This window comes from Ornithorhynchus anatinus, chromosome 9 (genome assembly GCF_004115215.2).
Source record: "Ornithorhynchus anatinus isolate Pmale09 chromosome 9, mOrnAna1.pri.v4, whole genome shotgun sequence".
Classification (NCBI taxonomy): Eukaryota; Metazoa; Chordata; class Mammalia; order Monotremata; family Ornithorhynchidae; genus Ornithorhynchus; species Ornithorhynchus anatinus.
Genome location: NC_041736.1, coordinates 13,783,223 through 13,804,730, shown reverse-complemented (window position 1 = coordinate 13,804,730; position 21,508 = coordinate 13,783,223). Strand labels below are relative to the sequence as shown.

General features: G+C 41.4%; 1 protein-coding gene across 4 annotated transcripts in view; it reads right to left on the bottom strand.

Annotated features, from left to right (window-relative positions):
• CSRNP3 (cysteine and serine rich nuclear protein 3) overlaps positions 1 to 21,508 on the bottom strand; it is a 126,430-nt gene that overhangs the window by 7,514 nt on the left and 97,408 nt on the right. For all 4 annotated transcript variants that reach the window (XM_039913105.1, XM_039913106.1, XM_039913107.1 and 1 more), the window contains one exon: positions 4,203 to 4,462. In XM_039913105.1, coding sequence (XP_039769039.1) covers positions 4,203 to 4,462 — 260 coding nt within the window. The remainder of the gene's footprint in view (positions 1 to 4,202; positions 4,463 to 21,508) is intronic.

The window sequence follows — 21,508 nt, the reverse complement described above, 5'->3', positions numbered from 1 at the left end:
TTCATGGACATTTAAAATACCTAATTAAATATTGAATTTCTATCATTTTTAAAAAAGAAATTCCCATCGAGTCAACCGATATGGGTAATTGCTAATAAAACTTCTTGATCATCAAGAATTACTAATACATTCTGTTCATCAATGGCATTTATTGAATGCTCACTGTGGGCACAGCAGTGTACTAAGCATTTGGGAGAGTACAATAAAACAGCATTGGTAGACATTATCCCTGCCCACAAGAACCTTACAGTCTAGTGGCGGGGGGGATGGAATTAAAATAAATTAGACAGAGGAGTAGACAAAGGGAAATACTTTATAAAATAAAATAATAATGAGGGTATTACTAAGTGCTTACAATGTGCTATATTAAACAATGGTATATACTAGATAATAGGATAGGACACATTTCCCTGTCCCAAATGAGGCTCTTGGGCTAGACAAAAGAGAACGTGGAAGTTGCTTCCTGAGCCTCCAGGAGGTTCCAAATTCAAGAGTCCCAACCTGGTGGCAGTAAAAACTACTGGGGCAATCAAGAGTTTCACTGGCACACACCCCAGAGAAAGTCCCTGCCTCGACTATAAATAGCTGAGAGCAGTAGGACACTGACACCGCCCCCAGCAAAAGAGGGTATCACATGATACAGATGGTCCAATTTAGAAGATGTTACGAACGAAGAAAAGCCAACATCTTACCACGGTAGGGATTTAAGGGCGGTGAGGGCAGGAAAGAGTAAGAAAGGAAAGATATGGTAAACAGCAGGACTGCAGAGTTGAGGAGGTTTAATGACAGTGTGGTCCCTAATAAAGAAGAACCCCCAGAAGCCAATCCATCCCGGGGAACACACAACCTCAACTCAACAAATACTTTTTTATCCACACTCATACCCCTGGAAAAATTATGACGATCAGCGGAGCTTTTGAATTGGAGGGATAGCTATCTCCACTCTTATCTTTCTATGCATCCTTCCACTCTGTGTTTTGACTAGAACACTGTTGGGAAACCAGGAAACTCTTTTACAGAACGCACATCAAAGAAAGGGCTTTGCTAGTGCGGCAGAACAGATGACGACTATGCATAAACAGATGATGAAAACAAATGTTTTCCTCACCATGAGATTTCACAAGAATGCAACGCTTACATGATAGGAAAACAGGAGATATGCCTATATGTAGTGTGTATGTTTGTGCATATATATTATATGTATAATATATACCCACACATATATAAATATATGTGTGTATGTGTTTGTACTCACCCATAAAAAACAACCAAAAAAAAAGGAAAATATACAAAAAGGGAAATTCTGCAAGGAGCCTACAGGCAGAGTGTGTTAATGCTACTGTAATACAAAGGGTTCTGCCTTAATCTGGTGTTCCGCCATTTTTCATCAATGCCTAATGTCAAGACAAATGTAACAGTAGTAACATGAATTCACTGATTACTGTGATTGCAAGACAGGTTTGAACGTGTTCAATTGATTAAAAAAGCTTGCTTACTATAATTTGGAAACAATAAAGCAAAAGATTTTTCCAGGAATATACAGAGAAAATGCACTTCATTCAAACCATTGTTTCCTCCTTTGTTAATTGACTATATGAGTGGTTTACCAAAAACAATCAATGAAATGGGTTCTCCAGCCCCTCCGTAATGATGCTCCATAATGCTGATCAGATACACAATATCGCACCTCAATGGATACCACCCTCTCAAAAAGAAGTCTTTAAGACTCAAATCCCCTGAAACGAGAATCATGTTTGCCAAAGAAAACCTGAGATTTTCCCCTGTTGTTTTAAAGAGTCTCATAAAGAAAACCAGCTGAAATTCTCTTCTTTTGAATTCAATGATTGTATCTATACTCAAGCAAAAAGGCCCCAATTTAGAAATAATGCTTAATGACCATGTTACTATTTGAGGATTTGTTTCAGAAGAGTCCCTATTGACAAATATCGTGTGCATTTTAATTTTAACAGAGGAGGAGCACAAAGAGGGATGTGTGGGAGGTACAAAAAAGGAGGCCTCCTCGCAGCTCTTCCCCTTCTGCCTACGTTCCCCGCCAGAGCTGGAGAATGGCTCAGCTGCATGGTAATTGTGCTCCCGGATCCTAACCATTTGACCCATAGGATTTTTGTTCGAGAAAAACTCAGATTGAGACATAGGTATGCTCTCCTTGACAGGGTACTGGGGGAAACATTTTACCCACTCAGGGGGGTTTCTGGGCTGGTACCGTTCGGGAGCAGCGAATCAAGGTCATTCATTTTCTCCAGGTTTTAAATTCCTCAAATCAAAGCTCCCTGAGTAGTCCTCACAAAAATCAAATATCCATGAATTTGATCTTCACTGTTAGAATCCCTACAGCAAATCTTGGTAAAAAAAATCCGAGGCAATACCGTTTTACAAACACCTATGGCTCAGGAAGTAGTAAAATCAACTTTAATTACACATACTTCTGTTCTAGAAAGAGACTATGCACTATGCAAAAGTGAGCTGTTGTTGGCAATGATAAAGAGTACATTCTTGGGGTGAATGTCAGTCCTATATCACAGACCATTCTGTAAAATCAATTTTAATAACCCCTAAGAAGAACTGTGGCAAAAAAAGACCCCACTATTGGCCACTAATGTTGTTTGGTTCATTTTTTTTAAAATCGGTTCGGAGAATATTTAGAAATGACTTGTGAGGTTCCAGTTTAAGAGTGACCCTCTGCTTCTGATCGGCCCAGGTCAAATGAGGAGTGGAAGTTTCATCACCTCAGAACTTGGCTGCCTGTCCTCCCACTGAGTTCATCTGGAGCTGGCAAAAGTGGACAAACAGCTTATCCTTCCAGCTTCATCAAAGAGAAAACAGCAAGCTTTCACTGTCAGAAACAAACCAGACCATGTTCCCCACTTGAGCTGATTGCTTCAATACTAGACAATAAGTGCTCCCTCAGACTTTCAACACTACACACAATTCCAAAGGAATCAGTTATGATGTGCTATTTTTGTTCCTCTTTTCTCTTCTAGCTAATCTCTCTTTTTTAAAAGAGGTAGATACAAATGAATAATAAAAGTAAATGTTCAGTCTTGGGCCAGGGAGTACAGCTTTGTGGCTCCCACCAACATTAATGATTCACACACCAGGCCTCAAAATTCACCACAGTGAATCCATTTAGCATCAGACAGTTACTGTCACACCAGTTATTCAGAACTAGTGAACACAATACCTGGTTCTCAAACAAGGGTCCCTTGCGGGCAGTGTCTTTCCACAGACCAACAGGAAATAATCCATCAGTTCAAGATTAGGAAATAACAGATGAGAATTTCTGTCCACCTTTCTACTCTTCTTCCAACGTTGTTGCCCAAGAGGAAAATCTCAGCCAGAGATTATTATTGAATTAAAAAAAAAATTCCCGGGGCGGAAAATTCAGTAGGTGAAAAGTAATTACAAAAAACAAACCCAACTTGATGCTACATGAACTTCTTACGGAAGCTGGCAGGTGACCTAGGGGGAAAAAGCCACGGGAAATAGGAGTCACACTATCGGAGTGAGACCATACCAGTTTGTTTTGGGTTGTTGCCTTATAAATGATATCTGAAACAGAGAGATAAGCTGGGGATAAACCTGGAAGGCAGAGTAGATAACAAAAATCAGGTATCTGAAGACATCAAACCTCAGCAGATTACCTTAAAAATAAATTCACTTAAAAATTTTGGAATAAATGAGCTAAGAAGCAGAAAGAAATGCATTTATGACCCTAAAATATTTAATAAGTGAAAAAATAACGCTTTTTAAAAAATTCTTACAATGTATCTACCGGGGCATTTTTCTAGTGGGTATATTTGTAAGTTGGTTCAATTCAAGTCTTAAATGCAACTACAGCTGCTGGAGGACATTTTACGAAAGGGTATTGGGGGGGGGGGGCAGGGGGTGTTTTACCAGCCCTCTGCCTTATCTCCAAAGTGCAGTACTTCTGAAAGCTGCACTTTTGAAGTCCGGACAATTCCCTACCCTATTTTCAAAGCTGGGACCCTGCTGCTCAGTTAAAAGGGAAAAGTACATGGTCATTGCTGCGGAACATGGTGAATTTGAACACGGTAAATTCCACTTTAACTACACACACAAACTCTCCCCACCAACCCCCCGACATAGATGAATCAACCTAAGGGTAGGTAGCTTCACTGTGGGAGCTGGGGAAGGGAGGAGAACACCATGACGCATCTTACCTTCAATTTTAAAGAGTTCAGTTTTTCTTCCCTAAGGTGCTCTCTCAACATCTCTCTGTGGAGCCTCTCCTGTTCCGTGGCGAATTCACCGAGGGTGTACTGGCGCACACTGTTATGGCGGCTGGACATGCCCAGAGTGCTTCCTCCTTGGCTGGGCACACTGGTGAAGCCTTGCCTCCTGGTGAAGTAATACACTGTAACACAGCTGAAGCGAACATTCTTCGTCCTCAGCCGCTTCTCCCTTTTCAAGATTGACGACGCTGGAATAGAAGGAGACCACTCACTGAAAATTTACCAAAGGCAAAGGATATGGGGAAGGGAAGAGACGGGAACTGTTCATTCAAGTCAACGCCTAAAACTTCCAGTAGAGTTCTGACCATTTAGGGAAACATAGACACCATTAGACTAAACACAGGTTTTTTTCTGCCTGGGAGATGTCTCACATTCCTTTCCAAAACATCTTAACTTACACTTGGCATTAATTCCTCAAACCCACCCAATTCTGCGTAGTCCTAAAAGAGACATGTGTGAGGTGTTTTTCTCACTGCTGTGAAACCCCTGTCACAGTGATATTAGTTTATTCCAAATTTGAAAGTGGAGGCTACTTTCCCGCAAACTAGATGTCCTGTTGATCTTCACTATCAATTCTGGGCAACCCGATTCCATCTGTTTCTACTGCTCCCTTGCGCTGCAGCCTGACCAAATTTGATTACATATGCGTCTCTCTGACTCCTTTTACAGTGCCCTCAATTCTATCCCTTTGCTCCACAGAGAGTAGGGGCCCAAACAATCCAACATGCGTTTCATAAAGGGGAAGAGGTAGTCCCCTTCTTACTTACTCATATTCACTTGCACCCACCCAAACTTGTACACGTTGCACAAACCGCAGAGGATTGGCCTTTCTTGCGTTCGATCCTCTCTCGCATCTCCAATCCCATATTTCAAACCAGCCAGCCCCAGCCGGGAAATGACCTCCGGGTTTCTGTCTGCTAAGCCAGCTCCTTTCCCTTAGCTCTCTTTGTCATTTTCATTTAAAAGTGTCATTTGAGCTGCGTCATTTGAGAAGGAGTGTGGCTTACTGGAAAAGGCATGGGCTTGGGAGTCAGAGGTCGTGGGTTCTAATCCCATCTCCGCCACTTTTCAGCTGTGTGACCTTGAGCAGGTCGCTTAACTTCTCTGTGCCTCAGTTACCTCATCTCTAAAATGGGGATGAAGACTGTGAGCCCTATGTGGGACAACCTGATTACCTTGTATCTACCTCAACGCTTAGAACAGTGCTTGGCACATAGTAAGCGCTTAACAAATACCAACCTTATTACTATTATTTCAGACTCGTCTTGCTAATCTTGGTGCTAGATCTTCCAGGAACTCTTTCTTGCTTCTTTGGGTGTTTTGGGGGATGGGGGGGGGAGTGGAGAGCAGGGAGGGAGATGGGGAGGGAGAGAGGACTAGGATGGGACCTCCTATCCTAATACCTAGCTATTCCTGGGACCGAGCTATTACAGGAGGCCTTTTTCTCCAACTGGCTGAACATGTGACTCTTAAAGCCGCACAAGAAACCTAGAGTTTCAGTGATGGCCAAGGCGATTGGCACTGTGGAAATGACCCTTTCCCTTATCAAGACCTGAATAAACCCAGTTTGAGTGGAGAATTCACGACAGGGGCAAGGGAAGGGATATTAATTTGCAAGCATACTTCAGGGACAAAGAGGCTAATAATCTTATTCCTTTTCGAGAAATGATATAGGAGTCTAAGAATGGATCTTATGAAAGGGTAGCCACGTAAGTTCAAGAAAGCAACCACACTTTAGTCAGTATTCAATCAAGACCTTTTAAATCTCTCAGCGCCATTTTCAAAACTCTCGGAAAAGTGATCTAGCTTATCTCTCGGGTTTCGTGGTGCCTGCAGTGAATTTTGTATTGAACTCTCCTAAGCGCGTAGCAACTTGTTCTACACGCAGTAAGAACTCAACAGATACCGGTGATTGACTGCCCAATTAAAATGTAGATTCTAAGATGTTTCAATAATACTTAAAGAAAGTGTGGGGCTACAATCACTCTTTACTCTCTCCTCTTAAGCAGCATCTAGGGTGTGGCTTCTGGCTGGGAGTCAGGATTGGCTGTCACAAAGTCTGCACTTCTAGAGAATTTCAGGAGTGTGGAAGGCAGCCAGTTATTCATCCCTCCATTATAGACTGGGCTGCTGCTAGAGGCAAATCCAGTCATTTTAGCAAAGAATTCTTCTCGACGCTTCCCTCCCACACTCCTGTCTGAAATGCTTTTGCTATACCACTTGAATCCCTGAAAATTCTAAAACCCGACGCTGCCCGGAACCCAAACGCGCTGGATGGTGGAGGCTCCATCGTACAGCCCTAAAAAGTGCCGGTCTTTGATTTTGTGCCACAGTACGATACTGTGCAAGCAGCAGGAGGGCCAGGCGGGCTCCTGGCACGGAGAGGAAACTGCAAGGGTGCCAGACTTCTGGCCATGAGTGGAAAATGCCTTCAGGGTAAGAGCTGAACAAAGCCATATGGTCGGTGGAGTGGAAGTTGTTTTGCTCCAGCTGCCCCAACAGATAACGTGTGCACCAAGCTTAGGCTTCGGCGGGCACCCCGAAGTTTGAACTCCACAATGGAGTCTGGGAGCCGTCCTTTGGAACCAGATCGCAATGGTCAAAACTAGATTATAAATGGCAACGTTTCGCTAACTCCAGCCTACTTCAAACCAGCGCAGGAAGCAAATTATTTGTCATAGAAGCCTATGTGACCCACGACAAACACGAGCTCCTGAAATAGTCAAAGCTTCTCCAGGTTTGTGCCTTTAATCCACTGATCTTACCTCCGAGATAAGGGGGCCGATACAAAAAAAAAAAATACTTGAAAGCAAACTAAGCAGAGAGAAACAAAAACTGGTCAAACAAAGGGCTTTAAATGCTCTGCCAGCTTTGGACTCGGCTGGAAGCCAAGCTCCAGAGACGAGTAGTTTTTCAGAGAGAATGCCAGGAGCCTGAGCGGAAAAGATCAATCCCGGAAAGTGCCAGCACCAACATCACAGCCAATCGCGTCTCCTGCTGTGGAGTACGGTGCAGGGGGGCCTACACCAGCCAGGACATAAAGCTCCCCAGGTGCCTTGCAGATAATGGATAAGTTCCTTGAGGCTCTTTCACAGTGGAGACAAAGATGAGTTGTCTGGGGATGGCCAAGCGGGATCAGGAAAGATCTCTAAATTCAGAAATCACAGTGTTTCCGGGCCCCATCTTAAAGATGATATAAAAAGGTATCTAAGGTAGAGACTCACTTTGTAGTGCAGATACGTTTTATAGCGAGAGACAGTAAAGCTGGGGCCACAGTATTGTACTAGAATCAGATGGAGATCATTCGGGGTCCTTTTCCTCTATCATACCTCATTTCTGTACCCTGAGTTCCTCTCAACTTCAAATAATATACATTAAATATGGAGTGGGAATGCGTGCCAATAGATGAAAGCTTTTGTCTTTTGGAGCTTAGAAAAATATGCCTGGAAAAGATCTCCCAAAGTCTCTTGTCCATCCCCGGTCTCCATGCCGACTGCACCGGAATCATTCCAAAGGGACCAGTGTCTCCTCTGCTTTTTAAAATCTGGGGAGAAGGAAAATTTGATACCCCCCACTCTTTTATAATGCCGGGAGAGTGTTCTAGCAAAACTATGAGGTAAGGAAAACTCGTGCTGGTAGCACTTACCCATTCCAACACCACATGAATGCACACAATCAGTTCCTTCTGAAAACCAGCACTCTGAGCCCAAACAGCCTCACACTGGCAGAAGAATGTTTGCCAATTCCCTATCAGTGTTTTTCTTTGGGTTTTTTTTAATGGTATTTGTTAAGTGCTATGTGCCAGGCACTGTACTAAGCACTGGGGTAGATACAAGCTAATCAGCTTGGACACAGTCCACGTCCCACATGGGGCTCACAATCTTAATCCCCAATTTTACAGATGAGGTAACTGAAGCACAGAGAAGTTAAGTGACTTGCCCGAGGTCACACAGAAGACAAGCAGGGCATTCTGACTCCCAGGTGGCTTCTCTATCCACAAGGCCACGCTGCTTCTCAGTTCCAGTCACAACGTGGACTGAAAACATGCAATACAGCAAGACCAGGGGACTTCCTCCTAGTAGCCCACTACACGGCTGAACAACACCATAAATCCTGTAAATTCAGATGTAAAATAGGAATGGAGACTGTGAGCCCCAGGTGGGAAGGGACGGTCTCCAACCTGAGTAGCTTGTATCTAGCCCAGTACTTAGTACAGTGCTTGGCACAGAGTAAGTGCTTAAAAAATACCATTAAAAAAACCAAAAAAAAAACCCCCAAAAAAACAAAAGTCAAGAATTTGGGTCTAAAGACCCAGGAGCCCTTTGTTTTGCAAACATACAATACAAACACACACACACACACACACACACACACACTCTTGTGCCTCAGTTACCTCATTTGTAAAATGGGGATTAAGACTGTGAGCCCTATGTGGCACAGGGGGTGTGTCCAACCTGATTATGCTGTTAAATGATCCCAGCACTTTGTACAGCCCTTGGCATATAGTAAGGGCTTATCACAGACAATTTAAATAAAAACAAAAAGCAATTTTAAAGGACTTTCACAATGTTTCCTACTACTTTGACTAATTCCTTTATCCCTTCTGGATTCTTTTTGGGAAAGATGTGTGTATTGTTAAAGCGCATAGTGTAAGCACTGACCACTAGAAATGGCAGCTAGGTTGAACAGAGAGGTAGCCTGGGAAGTAGTCGGGGGGCCCGGGGCATTTCCTACTACTATGTTGAGGCTTTTGAGACCTGTGCCAACATCTTGGGTTGTCCACAGTGCCTGGTCCTCCCAGAGAGCAATGGAGAGGCCTACCTGAGAACTACCTGAGTAATTCTCAAGCGCTCAGTACAGTGCTCTGCACACATTAAGCACTCAATAAATACGATCGAATGAATAGTTCTTCAATATGATTGCTCTAAAGCCAAAGGGAAAAGGCGGGGAGGGACCCAGACGTGAAATCACTCTATCACTCCAGAAGGGGACATCATGCCATCAACCTGGTCATCCCACTGGCACACACAAGAACTTAATATTAGGGAAATGCCTTCACTAGAACAGTGCTTGGCACCTAGTAAGCACTTAACAAATACCATCATCATCACTATTATTATTATTGTTTTATTGTGTACTGATATCTCCTGCTAGCACAAAGGACCAGTCACGTTCATAATTCACACACATATCATTGAGGAGGAAAATTTATCTTTCATCATCAAACAAGTTTCCCAAACTGCATGATTCTTTATCATGTTAAATACCCTTAACAGGTTAGAGAGGAAAGAGACATTTGTTTCATCTTTTTATCTCCAGGCAAATTGGGTGTAACGCACTGTGGAGGAGGACTTTAAAGCTGGAATCGATTTGTCCCCCATAAAAACTTTAGCACATTTTGTAGTCCTTTCTTCTCGTTTCTGCTTTTGAAAAAAATGAACTGGATCAAAAGCCACCCTATCTTTATCTACTCCCTAGTCCCAAACATGACTAGCTTTATTATTTGTTAACCAAATTTGAAAGTCTGTTTAGCCAATAACACCTCTACCCTGAAATTATCCTGGAAGCTGTATCTTTTTGTGCATTTCAGCCATAAGAAAATAACTATTTTCTCCTCACACAATTGTTAGCACACACCTTTATCAACCTCAAGCATTAAAAAAATCCTAAATTTGGGGTATTATATTTTTGACAAAGATGTACGACAAGAATGGATGCAAGCAAACATATTCGATCTAAAGAGGCAAGAATTGGAAATCGATAAATGACTCGAGGGCAGATAGCTGAGGAGCTTTGTTTTGGATCATGAACATGCATATCACGTTGGCTTCTATTCAGTCTGTCTGCTCCATTCTCACAAGCCAACAGGACAGTTACATATACAAGAATCGAGCTCTTCAGAAAATCTGCTCACAGGAACAAACCAGATAGAGCACAGAAGAGCAACAGTGAATTTGATTTAATGGGATTGTCCTGGAGAGTAATTACAGATTAAAGGCTTAACTCTTTAGTTTTAAAAACAGACTTAGGGCATCAAGGTAATGGTATGGAACACATTCAATTTTTTAAAAATAAAATAGTTTGCTTTAGGTTTCTCAGTTGGGAGAAATCACAATATCAGAAAAGAACAAAAAATTAACTCCTGAGTGGTGACTACCTTTCACAAGCAGTTTATCTCTTTACTCTCTTTCCCCCTTATCAATAATGTTTCCTTCTTTTGAAGATTGTCATATCTTCTTGGAAGCTCCTTTTTCCTACTGCAATCATAGAATTCATAGGCTAATAATAATTCTAAGTTTCTGTCGGCCCCTGGCTGTTTAAAAAATCAAGTTGCCCCTTTGCCAAGTGAAATTGTGCTTTTTCAGTCCCTTCCCTTCTAATAAAAAAAAAGTGCCAAATATCACATTTTATAGGATTCCTCTCTTTAAGCAATGGTAATCGTGACATTAGACGTTGCTTCATTAAATGGAGAGTCAGCCCAGCTCCTTTTCTAAATAGTACCCGATTTCTCAATGCTAAAGGGGCAGATAACCTAATATTTTGAAAGGACCCCAAATTTCAACATTCCCATTACAGAAGTCAGCCCAAAAGTAATGTATACCCAATTTCAAGTAGAGAAAAAAAGGATCTAAATTGTATTGGGATGTCATCTATGTGAAATGAAAACTACATAAAATGGGAACCTTCAAGTTTATTTTGACCTCAGCTCAAAATTTCAAACTGCTTTCCATAGCTCCTTGCTGGGGGTAGCTTAAGGGAGGAGAGCCTGAGTAGCCGGGGGTAGGATCTCTCATTCATTCATTCATTCATTCATTCAATTAAATTAATTGAGCGCTTACTGTATGCGCAACACTTATATAACATATATAACAATAAACAGACATATTCCCTGACCGCTCCCCCCCACCCCCCGACAAATCCTGCCATCCCTCCCCCTAGTTTCCTTGGGATGAATCTCACTCCATAGCATTAGGAAGATGGATATTGGCTGTCTGGTCATAAACTCCAAGTGAATACACAGGACTTTGTGATAACCAGGCAAACACACTTTATTAATATAATGAATAAATGCTAGAGAAGCAGCATGGCCTAGTGGACAGAGCATGGGCCTGGGAGTCAGAAGGACCTGAGTTCTAATCCTGACTCTGCCACTTGTCTGCTGAGCGACCTTGGGCAAATCACTTAAATTTTCTGTGCCCCAGTTTCCTCATCCGTAAAATGGGGATTAAGACCCTAAGCCCCATGTGGGAATAAACTGTTTTCAAACTGACCCAGGTCCTGGCACCTAGTAAGCGTTTACCAAATACCATTTTTAAAAAAATATATACAAAACTGGATGCCTTTCCATAGGACATTTTGTCATGGTTTCTGCTCTTGCCACCAGGTGAGAGAATCAATCAGAATCAGGTTTTTTAACTCTTTTTTTTAGGCTTCCCTGTCTAGTTTAGGCGCTGCTTGCCCTCCCTCACACATTCTTGCTGGCAGCTCCAAGCCCCATCTCCCACCCTGCCAGTTGACAAGTCTCTCAGAGCACATATGCTTTCATGATCCTTTCCCCTGACTTCTTTCCCTCCTCCCTCCCTACAACACCTCATCCCATGTCACGGAGCACATATTCTGGAAGCTTTGTGAGAGATATGGGGAGATGAGGAGTGTTGGGGAGCTACGCACTGCTGCCTGTCACTTAGGGCAGCCCTCTAGGCCTATGACTTCTCACTCTTTAAGATACAGAGCAGAATGTGCTCCAGGTCTCTGTTGATTTGTGTGTGTGGATGGGAAGGCTGTTCTTCAGGTTCAAAGAAGATGCTAATGATGGTGAATTTCATCCTCATGCGAAGAAAAAAAAAAGCACATGTGACCAGAAGTTCCTTCTGCACTGTGACAAGACAAATGCCCCTCAGTGTTTTGCTGCATTTACTCTAAGGGTTGTTTTGGATTTTGCTCTTAGTAATTTGATCTTGGCAGAACTTCTGCTTGATGAGAGCCACTTCAGCCATGAATGCTCAGTGTCAAGCTAGTTTACATCTCATCAGTGTATTCCTATTGCCAGATCATTTTAGTTCACTGTATCTTTAAAATATATTTTTCCACCCTCCTGCTTCCATTATTCCCACTTCAGCTCACCACATATCGGCTGCCTACTTGAGTATACTGCTTCCATCCATTCTCATCTATCCCACCAGAAAGGGTATCATGACCATTTCTTCTGCTGCTGTGAAACCAAGAAAACTGCATAATTTAGTTGTTTGTGAACTTTCCTTGACACTTGATATTCAATCAATCGATATTTATCGAGTACTGTGTGCAGAGCCCTGTACTAAGCACTTGGGAGAGTAGAGTACACAGAGTTGGTGGCATGTTTTCTGCCAACATGACATTTGGTGTTCTGAGATTTAATAGGACCTCCATACCTGTCCTCTCTCCACTTAGACTTTGAGCCCCACGTGGGACATGGACTGTGTTCAATGTAATTAAACTTGTATCTACTCCACAGCTTAGGACAGTGATTGACCCTCAGTAAGTACCAAACAAATATTGTTATTATTATTATTAATATAGAAGAAGAACTTGGCCAAGAAGAAAGGATGTGGCAATTATATCCCAACAGTCTTATAGAAAGGTGGATGGATATTTCAACCCTGAAAACCTTCCGGTTGCCTGAAGCTTGATGCCGTATTTAGGCATCATATGCCAATACGGGCCTAAATATTTCCAAAAGGCAGTGTTTGGTCTAGAAAGAGTTCTGTCATGACATTCAGTTTGCTAACCCCAATGAAAATATTTGGTTATTATATTTAAGAGCTTACTATATGTCAAGCACTGTTCTAAGCGCTGAGAGATACAAATTAATCAGGTCAGAAACAGTTCCTGTCACACATGGGGCTCACAGTCTAAGTAGGAGGGAGCTCGGGTATTTAATCCCCATTTTACAGTTGAGAAAACGGAGACACAAAGAAGTTAAGTGACTTGGCCAAGGTTTCACAGCAGATATGTGGCGGAGCTGGGATTAGAAGCCAGTTCCTCTGACTCATAGGCCCATGCTCTTTCCAATAGGCCACTTAGTTGGTAGATAACCTTGTGTTCAGATGCTCTGTCTGTAGTTATTAACTCTGCAGAGCCGTTTTTAATCATCTGTACGTTTTCCTGAATCCGTGTTTCCAAAGTATAATCAGCAGCACATAAGAGCTCTGGATGACCGAGACCAGGCCTATCCATTATGCTGGTCGCCTGTTGAATTGACAGAGTTTGCTGTGGAAGCAGAAGTGTTTTCTAAGAGTAGATTCCAAGTCCTCTATTGCAAGCTCAAACATGGCTGTGAAGAATAGGTTGAGTAGTCTGGCTCTATTCTACAACCCTCAGGTCAGGCAGGACTACTTCATCTCTGAGACAATCAATCATTCTCTTGGAGTAGTCTTAGGGTCTTAGTGAACTTCCCAAAGCTGTCGAAGTCATTTAGTGTCAGAACCCAGATATGGTGTCAAACACATTTTTTAAGGGCTACAAATGTCTTATCCAGGTCTTCAATTGTCTTCAATTTGTTTCCTCAACTTCTCCTGCATCTAATGTGCCCCAGAGATCTTGTCCATTGGTGTTACATTCTGTGTTTTCAGAAGTTCACTGTTAATCTGTTCTTTGGGAGCTGGATGGAGCAGGGATTTGCCATCCATCTTCCAGGCAAAGGGAGCAATGAGGTGGCATGAAAGTGACTGCATTTAACTTCTTAACTACCTTTTTTTTTTGGAAAAACAATACTAGTTATAGCTATAATTAAAAAAGGTGTTGAAAAGCCACTTGCTTCTTCTCCTTTTGCATTATTCTGCCCAAGTACTTAGTAAAGTGTTCTGTACATAGTGAGCACTCAATAAATACCACTGATTGACTGATTCATTTGGCTTTCCATATTTTTTGAATGGTATTTGCTATGTGTTTACTATGAGTCAAACACTATTCTAAGCTCTGGGGGAGAAAGAAATGAATCAGGATGGATACAGCCCCCGTCCATGTTCTGCACACAATAAGCGCTCAATAAATATAATTGGTTGATTGACTGATTGTCCCACAGTTGAGTAGAGGGGACCACAGAATCCAAAGGGCTCACAAAATCTCCATTTTGCCTTTGAGGAAACTGAGGCACAGAGACATTAAGTAACTAGCCCAAGGTCACACAGCAGGCAAGTAGCAGAGTCAGGTTTAAAACTCAGGTCTTCTGTCTCCCAGGCCTGTGCTTTATCCACTAGGCCGTGTTGCTTCCCCAGATGAAAATAAAGCTTCACAACGGAAAATTTCAGGGATGGAATTAAACAACACTTTATCATTTAGATATGAACTTTTCCAGAGATTTGGGGAAAAAAGAACCCAATAAAACCTGATTTTAAACAAGATAAGCAAAAGATGATTTTCAGCCTCCATTTATCTGCCTTAGGTCATTCCATTAGCATTAAGTAACCTTCAGTTTCTTTTGATATTTTGACAATTATTACTTCAGTAATATTTTGATATTATTACTTCAGTAATAGTGACAGAATTAATTAACTTTCAAGAGCCTTCTGATCCTTAGATCGCAAATAATACATACGCCAAGTGTTATGTCGAAGATGCTACTAAAAATGTAAAAAGCTTTCTTCCATGATAATCAGTGTGAAAATGTTTCCTTTTCATGTTGTTTTGTTATTCCTTTTGTTCTTCCTTTCTACCAGCAGTTTACAAAAGAGAATCTAAAACTGCACGAGAAGCAAAATTCCCCTCAAATTAAAGTCCTCAAGATAAAGTTACACTTCTTTCAGGGGTCTGAAGCAGAATCCTCAGTTTTATTAAAATCCCAACGCGAATGACGTCTTTAGCCTATAATGTTTGTCAAACATTTTCTACTGAGAATAAAAAGGAGTAGATACTAAACATAAATAATCAGAGTTGGCCGAAATCCAAAATGTAAGCACTTTCCTCTGCTGTCTCAGCTATTCTCCCGATGTCAAAGACACATTAAAATAACCGTGGACCATATGGCACCTCGGTAGAATACCTGTCTCACTCTTCTAAACCAGGAAGGCACTACAGTTCAGTACCACCACCAGAGGAATATTTCAGGGACACAGAAAATCTCAGAGCAAGATCAAGTTGTGTGCAGTGGGCCATTTGATTGAAATTCGTATACAGTGACAGAAGGAGACATTGCTATTCCTACACTCTACTACCCTATTTTCCTGCCTTTTATATAGTCTCAATGCCACCATGAACCACTCCCGTTGGAAGGATTAACAGCGTTCTCCACCTGCTCTATGACTTTCCCACACCCTATTTCATCTAGTCTAACAATATAGACCTGCCAAGCCTAATATATCAGGATAATCCAGGTCAGAACATCACTTACAAAAACCCCGCCAAGGCCGCTCTGCAATCATACTAGAGAGCAATACTGGGTGAGAGTTCATGCTCTTGAACTTTGCCAGAGTAGAGGAAAAATTGGCATTTGACTACTTTGTACTGTGAGAATCTCTGAAACACACAAATGAAGTGGGGGGAATCACTTGATGAATCAATAGTTCATCACGGGTTCAAAATGCTTGAAAATTTACATTTCAAAAAGCTCTTCATGTTGTGTTCGATTAAGAGGTTTTCTAGACTTGTTCAACAGATAGGTTTCTGTCTGAGGTCTCTGGAACGTTTGGCTTTGTTTCATCCAGTCATAGCTTTAGAATGAAAAAGGAAAACTATTTGCATCATATTTTTGGTAAAATATCAATAATTTTTAATATTTAAATAATTTTGTTTAACTGCTTCCTTCCACATTTCCCACTGGTATGGCTTTTGTTATTTCACTAGATGTTCTCTGGTTATTTTAATAACTTCCCTTGCTTTCAGGAGAAGAAGACCACCACAGGTTCTTTGGCACACTGGTGTCCATGCTCAACATTTCTTTTTCACTCACTGTCAGCACTGTTTGGCTTATGGCTAACTGCATCGTTTTTTCTGCTGTATATTCACATTGCCAATTCATTTATTACGCTATCCAGAGAATACACAACTCCTTTGGCCTCTGGGTACAACTGCCTTGAAAATACGTCTACTGAGATATTTTTTACCTATCACAACTGTACAATAAGTCAGCAATTGAACGCTATTATCAATCTTCTCATACCAATCTAGCTACGCTTTAATAATACACTTAGACACCCCATCACAACAAACCAGCATTTGAAAGCATATTTGTTGATTACTTAAGGCAAAAATGCTGTATGTTTAAAAAAACAAACATGATGAATACAAAGAAACTTTTTAAATCAATCATATTTACTAAGCACTTACTAAGTACTAAGCACTTGGGAGAATACAATATAACCGAGTTGGTAGTCATGTTCCCTGCCCACAACGAGGTTACATTATCTACTATCAACTGTTACAAATCTCCAATAAATCAGAGGCCAGATATCCAGACTCCGGAGGATCATTTGGTATTTATAATATCCACCCACTTGTTTCTGCATAGGATTATTTTCTCTGATTAACAAGAATGGTATAAACTCTTCAAAAGTTTAAAAGGTCAAATTCAGAATTTTGCACAATGTACAAATAAGAGTACACCTATTTGTCAGTACAAATCTTGTTGGAAGAAATGTAGTTTAAGAGTGCTGTTCTCTACATGGCTCAATTCAAACCATTGAATTCAGAACTCTGAATAAGTATATATTTTAGGAGAATAAGACTGTATGGGGTGAAATAAAAATGCTGGCATTTACTGTTGACTATGAGAAATTTTACTAATTGAGTTAGCCAAATTGTTACTAATATATACTAAATGGTCAAATTAAGATCAGCTTCTTCTCTGTAACCAAACTTTATAAACTAAATCCAGAGAACTTTGCCGGTTTCTATAACCTTACACGACAGCAGTCAAAAAAAAAACCCAACAACATTCAGTTAAATGTGCAAATTAATGCCGTGCTATCAGCAAAAAAGTAGAGTTAGTTTTAAAACACATAACTAAGTAGATAATGAATTCCCAAAACACTGAAGAGTGATAATTTTGGTGGAACTCAGTTTTAACAAATATATTTTTCCAAAGTACCACAGTTTCTTCTGTTAAATGGCATCAAAATTCAACTTTTCAAATGAAGTACTACAATTACATCCCCAAAAGCCTCTTTCAAAAGGAAATCTGTTTTTCATAGAATTTTTGTCTATTTCTAATAATAATAATTATTATTATATGTTAAGCACTTACTATGTGCCAGGCACCATACTAAGCGCTGGGGTGGATGAAGGAAAACTGGGATGGATACAGTCCCTGTCCCACATGGGCCTCGCAGTCTCAATCCCCGTTTACAGATGAGGTAACAGACATGGAGAAGTGAAGTGACCTCCCTAGGGTCACACAGCAGACAAGTGGCAGAGCAGAAGTAGAACCCATGACCTTCTGACTCCCACGCCCTTGCTCTCTTCACTACACCTTGCTGCTTCTGTGACCATTAAGATAGGTGTTATGCAGAGAAACTATTTATCCTGTCACTCCTACCCACAGAATCCTGGGATGCACGGAACACTGGCCTAGCAGTAATTTGCTACTCCACAGTTAGCTCCCATCAGCACACCTCCCAAACCACCATTCAACAGTACCATTGGTCTACGTAGGTCAGCTCAGGGTCTTGAACAACCTAGACAAGTTCTCAGTACGTTCTTATACTGCCCAAACTCTTAGAAAATATGCTCTTTTCCACCCAGGGCTAACCATACTGTTACCATAGCCTAAACTCACAAATTAAATATACAGAAATGAGTCAGTGGACTTGGAAGGGGATGGGGGGGGGGGGGGGGGGATGTGCAGAGTTAAATCTTTCACAGTACAGCCTATTTTCATTCTGAGGTCTGGGTTTTTTTCCACAAAGACTAGATATTCTGAAGAACTAGGGATTCAATAAACACTGGTTTTAACTCAGAAGGGAGTATACTGGATACTAGTCGCTCAACCAGGAGGGCTTTGTACATTCTCAACAAAGGATGCAAATACACATGTAGCATTTCTTGAATTATGTTGTGAAACGTTCAGATCACTCTTTAAAATGAGGATTATAATAAAATGTCATATTTATAAGGCATTTGCATTGCACTTCTACAACTACCACCTCCTTTAACCTCACAACATCAGAAATAGAGAGAGACACAAAGACTTGGTTCACCATTTTGCAGGTGGGCAAACAGGAGGCCCTTTAAATTGAGTATATTCATTCATAAATTAAGGACTAAGCACTTAAGTACCGCACTGAGCATATGCATCCCTTGGGCTTGTATGGGAAGGATCAAGACTTCCTTTATGGAATTTCCCATTTTAGTCCAGCCCCATAACAACTTTCTTACCATTTTCCTCCTTGTCGAGGAAAGCACCTGTAGAACTAAAGAAATCACTGACCCATACAAATTAACTATTTCAGTAATGGAAAAGTCACGAGAACGAGACTACCAAATTAATGGATATGTGAAAATTTCAGATTTTAAATGACTCAGGAATCGTCTCAGGACTTTTAAATAGATTCCATTTGAAGTGAATTTTGCCATGATTTTAACCACCTCTTAGGATCCGGGAACATCTCACACGATTTTAGATAATGATCTCTGCTTTTTGGTTTTAAGCCAGTCACACTCAGCATTTTTCCTTTCCACTTGAATGGATCTTGAAGTCACCACAACTTGAAAGCTATAACTCTGACTGACAAAGGAGAGTCTCATGTGACCAGGTTTCTGCAGTTCTAACATGATGGGTGCTTGGTGTGCTTTGAATTTCAATGGCTCTGTGTTCTCTCTCCAGTTTTTGGTATTTGCAGAAATGATTGGACTTGGCATATTTAAAACACAGCGGATTCCGGCTAGCAGACAAAACCACGAAAACCTCCACAAGGACCCCAGTTACAATCAAGTGAAATACAAGTGAAAAATAATGGCATTCATTAATTTTGTGCTTCGATTCTGCCTCCTCGCTCATTCTTTCATGGCAAGATGTGCCATTCTGTCATCTTTTACTCTGTGTCTGGGTCACTGAGTTGGGCACTTCAGACTGTATTTTTTTTCCAGTTCATAAGATCGTTCTCTAATATTGGTAGCTTTATATTCCCCAGTTTTTTTTCAAGAATAGGAATGTTCCCCCAATTTAAATGGGCAAATCATTCTGCCTCCAAATCATGAAATACTGTTGATAAGGGCAAAAAAACACCTGCATTTATCTGATTTATGTCAGGGTGTTAGTCACTGTTCATTTTATCCGCCAATCTACGGGTGCCATGCTTATCCATATTATAAGTGAACACACAGATGTTTAATGCTTCCACAATTCAGCCAGTACAAAGGACAGGATCAATCAGAAGCTTCATGCAGTATGCATCACAGCCAGTTCTCAACAGTGATCACTGCTGTGTGCTTCTTTTGGGCATTCACAATTCATAATCTGGCATATTCTTGGTTTTTTAACTGTCCAGATTCAATCACCTCTGATAGAACTGCAAGCAAACAGGGGCAACCCCCGTTTATTCATAGTCACTGGGAAAATGACAATATCACACTGGAATGAGAAGAATATTCTAGGTGTCTACAAAATTCAGATTTGGATAAAGATTAAGCAAACCCTACCTTTGAGGCTTTGTGATTTCTTCCCCCACCCCTCGTATCCCAACTTTTGACAGTGAAGTTTAACCGCGGATTAGCAAATACCCAGTGGTTTTGAGTTCAGGTAAATTGAAATTTCGTAAATGGAAAGGTAATGACAAGACGTCATTGTCAGAGACTTATGCAAATGAACTCAACACTAATACTAATTATAGTTGAAATTTTTACTCTGATTTTCATCCAGAGAGCTCAAAGCACTTCCAGATTTATTTTCTCCTCATCTCCAGAGACTCCCCGTAAATACAGCAAGGACTGTTCAAAGCTTCCGACTGTCAGTAAATTAACAAATGAAATGAAGCAAACACAATTTATAAAAATATTCCCAGGCCCCTAAAGACTCTGATCAGCTCAGTGGATAGCGCATGAGCCTAGGAGTCAGAAGGTTATGGGTTCTAATCCCAGCTCTGCCACTTGTCTGCTGTATGACCTTGGGCAAGTCACTTCACTTCTCTGTGCCTCAGTTACCATATCTGCAAAATGGGGATTGAGACTGAAAGGCCCACGTAGGACAGGGACTGTGTCCAATCTGATTTGCTTGTATCCACCCCAGAGCTTAGTACAGTGCCCAGCACACAGTAAGAGCTAAACAAATAACATTATTACTATTATTATACCACATCTGCAAAACGGGGATTGAGACTGAAAGGCCCACGTAGGACAGGGACTGTGTCCAACCCAATTTGCTTGTATCCACCCCAGAGCTAAGTGGAGTACCCGGCACACAGTAAGAGCTAAACAAATATTATTATTATTATTATATTATTATTGTTCTCCCTTGACTCCAAGTAGGCATTTCATGTCGCTAGCCGACACAGACGGTACCCAGTCGGAATGCAGTTCCACAACCTCCACCCTACACACTCATAAAATTGACAAAGGAACACACACGTGCCTACGTGTTAGATATAAGACAAGATGCAGTATGGCCTAACGGAAAGAGCACAGGCATCGTAGACTCTAATCTCAGCTCTGCCACTTGCCTGCTCTGTGACCTTGGTCAAGTCACTTAGCTTCTCTGGGACTCAATTTCCTAACCTGTGAAATGGGGATTCGATAGACACAGAGAGACCGGGACTTTATCCAACCTGACTACTTTGAATCTATCTCAGAACTCAGTACTGAACTTAGCATATAGAAAGTCCTTAACATATGCTCGATAAATACCATTGACTGATGGATAGACTGAAGTCAGCTCTCTCACACCGACAACTTTATGGGTCCAAAGAAGTGAGGGGCAGCCCTGCTGCCAGCCTGCCAGGGACTCCAGGGCAGACCCTCTGATCTGGCAACACCAGGCTCCCCTCCTGCCATAGCCCACCTGAAGGGAGAAGCCATGGCAGAGGGTGGATCGGCGCTCTGAAAATAAAAAAATTAATTTGTCCACTTCCAAATAACTCATGTTGGAATACTATACCATCACGCACCGTTTCACCTGTACAACGAGCCAGGCCGTTCTGGCTTAGCTCAGCCCTGTTTGTGAAAGCTATTACTGCAAAGGTTATTAGACGAGAAGGAATGATATAGAAATGCAAAGAGGGGTGCTGATGAAGCTAGAAAACACTGCTTTCCTCCAGCAATAGAACGGT